The 9,220-nt window shown below is 37.1% G+C and overlaps 1 protein-coding gene across 2 annotated transcripts in view; it reads left to right on the forward strand.

Moving 5' to 3' along the window:
- LOC127427485 (neuralized-like protein 4) overlaps positions 1-8,341 on the forward strand; it is a 30,553-nt gene extending 22,212 nt beyond the window's left edge. Inside the window, exons 21-29 of one of the 2 annotated variants that reach the window (XM_051675120.1) lie at positions 2-166; positions 1,084-1,242; positions 1,347-1,526; positions 2,133-2,226; positions 2,317-2,424; positions 3,130-3,274; positions 3,385-3,497; positions 3,807-3,969; positions 5,198-8,341. In XM_051675120.1, coding sequence (XP_051531080.1) covers positions 2-166; positions 1,084-1,242; positions 1,347-1,526; positions 2,133-2,226; positions 2,317-2,424; positions 3,130-3,274; positions 3,385-3,497; positions 3,807-3,969; positions 5,198-5,402 — 1,332 coding nt within the window. In that variant the 3' untranslated portion in view covers positions 5,403-8,341. The remainder of the gene's footprint in view (position 1; positions 167-1,083; positions 1,243-1,346; positions 1,527-2,132; positions 2,227-2,316; positions 2,425-3,129; positions 3,275-3,384; positions 3,498-3,806; positions 3,970-5,197) is intronic. The other variant, XM_051675121.1, reaches the window with a different exon arrangement.
- Positions 8,342-9,220: the final 879 nt, after the last annotated feature.

Consider the following 9,220-nt stretch of genomic DNA (forward strand, 5'->3'; position numbering starts at 1 on the left):
GTGTGAGAATGGGCCTCCTCTGGTGCCCACGGTCATGACGTTTTTGGAAAATCATGGAAAAAATATCCAGCTGTCCAATCAGAACCTTACTGCCGCCAGAGTGTCCAGCTACAACCAGGGATTATTGGTCACAGCGCAAGCTTTGCCCCGCCAACAACTTTTTCAGGTGTGTATTTGTATGAGAGGAAAATAGAGAGGGTGTGTCCCTTCACTAACTATGCAAACATATTTACGCACATTTCTTCATGTAAAATCTGTGTATAAACGTTTTCACATAGAACTAATGATTCATCAATAAGTTTGTACTTTTATCTTATTTTATAATCAAACTTAGATCTAACTCAAAACACACAAATGCAAAAATCAGACTCCTTGTGGCCATTTATATGCCTATATTAGTATTATTACTACCCTACATTGAATCTTATTTAAAAGTAACAAAACGTTTTGTGGCATTGTGCATAAAACCTTTATAAGACGATTGTTTAGGTGTGTATTTTGCAAATGACTAACTGCAGGCAAACATTCCCTTATTTATTATTATCTGGATTCATCAACAGAACGAGGGTAAGAACAAATTTATGCGCTTAGGCACTTGCGTTGAGTCCGGCGGAAATTTAGTTTGAGAACTTTTTCTGCTCTCATAAGTAAGAAAAGTTACATGCAATTATTAGTGATTAAGACTAGTGGTTGACCGACAGTTTATTTCAATGGCCGATGCCGATATCTAGAGAGCAAGATGGCCGATATAAATGGCGATAAACTTTCTAAAGTGAAACAAACACTTATTTTATGCAACATTCACTCAAATGTGGTCAAATAAAAACCAAAAAACCTTGAAAACAGAAAGTGTTGACCATCCATTGACAAATCTGTTGGTAGATTTCGGAACTGACATATGGTAAAGTTAACACTTCTGTCAATCGGCCAAGTGATAATTGCAAAATGGCCTAATATCGGCCAATTAATCGGCCTGGTTGATATATATATCGGTCTATCACTAATTGAGACCCAGTGTCTGAGTGTGTGTGTGTTTGTGAGGACTAGGCAGTTTTGTTTGATGCTGGTCCACCCCTTCTTTAGTTTCAGATAGACCGTTTGAATCCATCGTGGACGTCCTCTCTGTCACTGGGTGTGATTGGTCATTCACCAGACCGCCTCAACTTCCCTTCCACAGCTTGCTGCCTTAAACGCTCAGTCTGGCTACTGCAGCGAGATTCTGTTTTCCACAACTCACTAAAGGTGACATCACTTTCCTTGCCTCTTTCTATCTTCCCATTTCTCTCTACGTTCTTTTTACATTATTATCTGTATGTAATCTAATTCTCTCTTTTTCCTACCTTTAGATTTGTGAGAACTATGGTCCTAACCTAGACACCTGTCCTGAAGGGACCGTTTTGGGACTGTTGGTGGACAGCAGTGGCTGTCTTCACCTGTATGTTAATGGCATGGATCAGGGCGTGGCAGCCCAGGACATCCCCAGTCCCTGTTATGCACTTATTGACCTTTATGGCCAGTGTGAACAAGTCAGTACTTGTATTTGTAATATCAGTAGCACTTATAACTGTAATATGAATTTCAATGTTATGCACATTATAGTTTACATATGGATAGTCCGTTGCATTAAGTTAATAGGCTATATGATATATTATGTTAATGCATTGATGGAAATACAAATATAATCAGAATTTAAAGTTTTTTAAAGGTGAAGTGTGGAAGTGCGAGGCGACTAGCATCACAAAAGGGACTTGCAAAAAAAGAAGCCTCAAACTGGTGTTCTGGAACGTCCCCTCATCTGCCATTAAGTCAAATAAACCAATAGTCTCGCCCCAGAATCACAGCATTGGTTGAGCCAATGTTGTTATATCAGGCTGATCAGGATGCTCAAACATACAAAGCAATGTATTGATTGTGCCACAGAGACATATTGTTACACTTTTTGGGGAAAACAGTTGACATATGGCTTACTTATTGTTGTATTAAGCTGGGATAGGAGAAAGTATTTTAATTTAAAACAATCACCTTTAAGCAAAAATACATGACTGATTTTGCATTCTCATTCTCCTTTATATAAAAGCCTTGGTTGCATTTGCACAGGAAGTGATTTACTCTGGTTGATGTTGGATTTGCAGGTGACTATAGTGGCGAACTATGTGCCAGTGGTTGGTGGTGAGAGAGAAGACATGCGTTGTCAAGGAGACATGGAGAAGGCTGATATGGTGGATGGTAAGTCAGATTTCGAACTCACGTCTTGCGCTGTTTTCTGTGTGACTCTGTTTATACACATGCTGCATGTCTTATCTCTGTTTGTGACAGGTATTAAGGAGAGTGTGTGCTGGACTCCTCCTCCCGAGGTTAATCCCAATAAGACGTGCGAGTATCAGGCGCTATGCTCCAGATTTAAAGACCTGCTCACACTGCCTGGTACACGTGCATTGCACTTTACAATCAGACCAAGAAACCTTTGGAAATCAAAACAATGTTTGAACAGAAACAAAAGGAATTGTGTATTAAACTGGATAACTTATTAGTAAGGCTGTCAGTAGATTCAAATATTAATCACAATTAATTAAAAATAAGAGTAAACTCTAATAACTGTTGTGCGTGAAAATCCCAGGAAATCAGCAGTTACAGAAATACTCAAACCAGCCCATCTGGCACCAAAAGTCATGCCACGGTCCAGATCACTGAGATCACATTTTTCCCCATTCTGATGGTTGACGTGAACATTAACTGAAGCTCCTGACCCGTATCTGCATGATTTGATGCATTGTACTGCTGCCACACGATTGGCTGATTAGATAATCGCATGAATAAGTAGGTGTACAGGTGTACCTTATAAAGTGGTCAGTGATTGCTACACTATTGCATATCTTGGGTCACTAAAGACCCTATGAACTTTTGGTAATCAAACAGGAAAAAAAAAAAGTATTTTATTGTTAGATGATTCATAAAAGAAAGGTTGAGGAAAACTAAAGGAGTGAGTGCATAACTCCAAAAAATGGATGAGGAAAAGGAGGTAGAATGAGGTCACTAAAAACCAGAGGTATGCATTAAAGGGTTTAATTATAACATTCGGTCCCCCAAATCCAAATAATCTCTCATCATTTCCCCCACCGTCTCTTTCAGATGGTTACTTCAATGAGGATGCAAAGTATAATCTGTGTTACTGTGAGTCTTGTCACAAATTACGGGGTGATGAGGCCTATTACAAGCGAGGGGAGCCTCCCAGAGACTACGCCCTGCCCTTCGGCTGGTGTCGGTTTGCACTCCGGTCAGTCACTTTTATATTTTGATTCAGTAACCAAGCCCTGGTGATATGCACATTATTGGTTATAAGCATAATTAATTACATTCAGAGCATTTGCTTTGGTGTTTTAACAGGATCAAGACCCACTGCGAAGTCTCCAATGCCTTCAAGAAGTGGCACATTGCATACCATGGCACTAGTGTCGGCTCCCTTAGACGTAGCCTGGACCACAACCAACTCTTGTCAGGTTAGCAGCAACTCTGCAAAATGTTTTGCCCTTTATCCTTTAAAAATAAATTTAAAAGGGATAGTTCGACCACAAATTACAAATTTACACACTCTTATGGCTTTCTATGTTCTGTGGAACACAAAAGGAGACGTTAGGCAGAATGTTAGCCTCAGCCACTATTCATTTTCATATTATGGAATAATCCAACATGTTTTCGTAATGGCAAAAGAAAAAGCATATGCCCTGATAATGATAATAGAATGCGTGAATGTGTGAGATCAGAAAAGATTTGTACAGCTGAACTTTTCTTTTTTCTTTCCTTATCAGCAGAATCGTCATCCATTTTCTCTTCGTCCCCACTGAAGATAGAGGGTCACGGCAGTTACGGGGAGCCAGAGGAGAACAGCGCCCCAGAGCGAGAGATCCCCCGTGTGCAGCTTTCACCAACCATGCGCTACTCTGGCCTTGAGGTCTTTGCTCCTAAAGTGCAGTAAGTCCTAAAACAGAAGTGCTCTGAGAGACAAGGTGGCTTTTTTTTCAGACAAGCAAAAAAAATTCTAACTCTAATCTGATTAGTTGATTGTAGTCTGAACAGCAAAACGCACTCAAAATTTTATTTTTACCAACTATATGTGGTTTGAAATCCGATTAACCCTTTAAATGCATACCTTGGGTCTTTAGTGACCCGGGACCTCATTCCAACCCCTGTACCTCATACATTTTTTGGATTTCAAAAAATATATTTTTTATAACTGCTTGATTACAAAACCGTATTGGGTCATTAAAGACCCGAGATATGTATTAGTGTCGCTTTTTTGCACTTCCATAAATCATATTTTTATTATTATTTCATATCTAGTTAAGTTTACTAACACAGGATATATATTTTTACATTTTTAGTTTTTTACAAGATACATTTTTACTATATTCATACAAACAGCTTCTATATCATGATGATTTTCTGTGCAACAATGAAGTATCAGTATTCCATATGTATGTATTGTACACATACTGTACATATTATACATGTTATTTGTTACTCAGGGTGGCGCTGTTGTTTCAGTGATTGACTTGATTTACATTTGACATTGCTATTTGTAGAAGAAGAAACGTGGAAGTAAACTATAGTAAGTGTAACATGTGAACCGTAAGATATGGATATTGTCATTTGGGTGTACTACGGAAATTATGTAAATTGTACGACTATTTAGACTCAATAAGTGCTAAGAAAATAGCTTCTGTGTAGCTCAATAAGTGCTTGAGAAAGTTGAGTCTTTTGAAATTTTAGTGTGGAAGTAATGTATCCTGTTCTAGATTTGTTGCATTTATCTATTTGATAAATGAAGAATAAAACATAAAAATATATCAGATTATATTCTATTCTATTATTTACCAATTGTTTTGAAAATGTGCTTGATATATGTGCCAGGTCGCTAAAGATCAGAGTATGTAATATTGTTTGGGCAAAAGCCCCCGTGCATTTAAGGGTTAAAATCTGAACGGTCAGATCGGATTTCAAGTAGTTTTTAAAGTAGGTGAGTAATCAGATTTGGCTGTTTATAAGCAATCAACCAATGTCTGATGTCAGATAACTGCTTTATCGGCCTATACAGATGTTTGAACGATACTTTGATGCATCTGTATTTTTTTTTTTTTTATTTGTTATTTATGTTATCTGAAATGTAATTTTAATGTGCCTTCACTGCTCTCTATCTCAGATTCCGAGACCCACGTTCTCTCCGCTGTCACCAGGCCCAAGTGGGCTTCCAGGTGTGCGTGCGGCCAGGCTCATACAAAGTGGGGCCGACATCACTGGGAATCAGTGAGCCCCTGGACCCTCGATTCAGCAATGCAGAGATTGAATGGATCACCAAGGAGAAAGGAGGCACACTTCTCTATGGCCTGCTTATACGGGTGGAGTAGAAAAAGACACTCAAACGAGGATATTGGCATCATCTTCCTCACTTCTCAAATATCAACCAAAATTTCAGCGCAGCCCCTCTCAGACTCTCGGGATGCTTGAGGCATTGAGGATTTAGCGATGTTTTCCTTCACAGGCTCAATCATCTCTGCATGTTGTTTCAGACAAACTTTTGTTTTGTTTTTGTTTTTGAAGGATGGTGATGTTAATCCCCAGAGACAAAGACACTGCCTGCACTTTATGTTTCGGACACTGGTGGGCGATTTTTTTTATTTTTTTTGTCTTTCTTTTAAATTCACTAAGCAGGCTCTCAATTCATTTTCACCCCTTTGCGCTGTCTCTCTCTACATCTTTAAATATGTGTATCACCCCCTCTGTTTTTGCTTGGAGGAGAGCCCTCGCTTCCGACAGAAATAAAATTAAACTGAACACAAGACCACCTATATATAGCACAGCCCCGGATTTATATTTGTTTTTGGATTATTTTTTTCTTAAGACATGCAATGGACAAATCAACCTGGAATTAAGAGACCGGTTTCAGAGATAACACGAAATGAAAATGTCAAGAAACTCGCAACCTGAGAACAAGGAAAAGTTAAAAAGATGAAGAAAAATATCACTTATAAGGAAGAGACTACAGCGTCTTTTTCGTTTATTTCATCGCTGTGTTTTACTCACATTTGGTTTTCATTATAGCTGTGTATTTATTCAGAAATTAGAGTAATTATAGTGTCTTAGGCAACATGCTAAATGTTGATTAAAGCAGCTACAAAAAGGCAGAATGCTATCGTATTGCAAGAAATGTAAACTGAACAATTTCTAATGTTTTTCTTGAATACACAGATATCAATACCCTTTGTTTTAGCCTTTGTAAAGGTAGACACTATACGAGAATGAAAGTGAGGTTGTGAGGGAAAGATATACTGTCTGTTTAAGGGGTTGTACCGTTGTGTACCTTTGCGTCGAACATTCAGCTGAGAAAACATTGAAAATACAAGCTAAAAAAATGTAAAAGGACAAAAAAGAAAATAAAACATAATTTTTACGCCATTTGTTGAGAAAACTAGACCTTAATTGAAGATACTGTACTCGTTTCCCTCGTAACCTTGATTTAATTCAGGTCAAATTAAATATGCCATTTTCCCTGACTAAGGTCTATGTTGTGGGACTTTTGGGATGTTTTTACCCCGTCTGACCCATTATTACCCCAAAGGATCATTTCATGTGAATTTAACTGCAACATAAGCACATTCTGTTTAAAGGAATTGTTCACCCAAAAATTATCTCATAATTTTCTCACCCTTATACCATCCCAGATGTGTATGACTTTCTTTCTTCCGCAGAACACAAATTAAGATTTTTAGAAGAATATTTCAGCTCTGTAGGTCCTCACAATGCAAGTGAATTATGGCCAAAACTTTGAATCTCCAAAAAGCACATAAAGGCAGCATAAAAGTATTCCATAAGACTCCATTGGTTAAATCCATGTCTTCCGAAGTTATATGATTGGTGTGGGTGAGAAAAATCTATATTTTTACTATATATCTCCACCTTTGACCAGTCCCGACCAGTAGATGGCGATATGCACGAAGAATGCGAATCACCAAAAAAAAAAAAGAATGGGGAAGTGAAAGTGGAGATTTGTAGTAAAAAAGGACTTAAATATTGATCTGTTTCTCACCTACACCTATCGTATTGCTTCAGAAGATAAGATTTGAGTCGTATGGATTAATTTTATGCTGCCTTTATGTGCTTTTTGGAGCTTCAAAGTTCTAGCCACCGTTCACTTCCATTGTATGGATCTACACAGCTGAGATATTCTCCTAAAAATCTTCATTTGTGTTCTGCGGAAGACATCTGGTATGGCATGAGGGTGAGTAAATGATGAGAATTTTGGGTGAACTATTCTTTTAAGTGGACATATACGCACAAACACATGATGATTTTGGCCCCTTACCCAAAAGCACTCATTAAAAAGAGTTTTATTAAGATATATGTATGTTTGATCTGTGTCCTCTTTGGCCAAAGGCAAGTTCCAGTTGTCTTTGCATCAGTCATGCACTTTCACCCATTATTTTAGGTGTGCCACCTGTGGAACTTTTTTTTTTTTATTGTTTAAATAGTTCACTGCTTTAGACATTGTTTACACGTGGTTTATGTTCAGGTCTGTCTCTGTTCTAAAATAATAATGAGTGCTGTTAACTTAAACCAAGCCTATTTGTTTACTCACAAACATCAGTGTAAGAACCAGGATCTGAGTGTTGCTCAAAATTAATGGTGGCAGGTAAAACAAATTTAATTGAAAAGTCTCTTTGTGCAATACATTCAACATCCTGTTCAAAAGGAAGGACTGTTTATTCAACTATTCAGTTGATGTGCCCCTGGTCTCATGAAGAATCATGGGAATTGAAGTTATCTGATTGAATACCTTTACCAGAGATTGGTGTTTATACTGGGAATATGATTTGTTTTTATTAGATTGTTTACTCCATGCTAGACATATTGCCATTTTTATGTATTCTCTTATGACTAAGGTTGCACAAATGTAAGCCCTCGCTGGAAAGAAATCAACACTCTTTTGATTGTATCTAGACTTTAATTACCCTCCCTCTACGAAGGCATATCTATCTATTTTTTGGGGGTTTCTCTTTTTAATTTGTTGCCAAGATGACATACTTGAGTGTACATTTTACATTAGCTATCCCGCTTTATTGCCAAGGGCGATGTCTGAATGAATGCTTGCTGTGTAACTCAAAAAATGTGAAAACACAGGGTTCACGTTGGCCCATTGCTGCTTTTTCATTTGTATTATTTGTTAACGTTTGTGTTATTTTTATGTCTGTATGTTGTGTTGTACAGCCTGTTACATAACACTAACGTTACCTTGCTGGTTTGTAAGAAAATAAAAATCCAAAAAAAAGAGAGACAATTATGCACAACATATGGAGTCTGTCATTTATTAATGTGTGGGTGAATCTAACAAATCTAATGTCCAGGTCACATTTCACCCCAAATAAAAAATGAAGTCTTTTTAAAAAGCATAAAGATTATTTGCATTGTGAAATCATAACCATAATACAAAATAACCCTCTTTCTCATTACTGTAACAGTGAGGGGAAAAAAGTGATGTATTAAAATGGAAAGAGATTTTTACATCATGGTAGGATTTATTGTAATTCCTGTAATTTATACCATTTTAAATTGCTGTATTACAGTAATTAAAATGTTTTTGGGGGGGTGGTTATGAAAATAATGTAATATATTGAAATAAAAATTAAACAATTAATTTAGGTTTTCTTCTGTTATTTTTCTGGGGGTGAAAAGTGACATTTTATTGATGGCTTTTGTGAGATGCAATTTTAATGTTTAAACTTAATGTAGCTTAATGTAGTTGCTTTAGTTTTATACCAATAATCTTGTATTCTCTCTCTCAAACAGAACTATACATCTGGGCCAAACTTAAAGGGATAGTTCACCCAAAATGAAAATTCTCTTATGATTTACTCGCATCCCAGATGTGTATACCTTTCTTTCTTCTGCAGAACGCAAATTAAGATTTTTAGAAGAATTTCTCAGCTCGGTAGGTCCATACAATGCAAGTGAATGGGTGCCAAAATTTTGAAGTTCCAAAGTCCACATAAAGTTAGCATAAAAGTAATCCATATGACTCAAGTGGTTAAATTCATGTGTTCAGAAGTGATATGACAGGTGTGGGTGAGAAACCGAACAATATTTAAGTCATTTTTACCATTAATTATCCTCCCTACCCAGTAGGGGGCGATATGTATGAAGAATGTAAATAACCAAAAAACAGGAGGAG

Source organism: Myxocyprinus asiaticus, chromosome 36 (assembly GCF_019703515.2).
Source record: "Myxocyprinus asiaticus isolate MX2 ecotype Aquarium Trade chromosome 36, UBuf_Myxa_2, whole genome shotgun sequence".
Taxonomy (NCBI): domain Eukaryota; kingdom Metazoa; phylum Chordata; class Actinopteri; order Cypriniformes; family Catostomidae; genus Myxocyprinus; species Myxocyprinus asiaticus.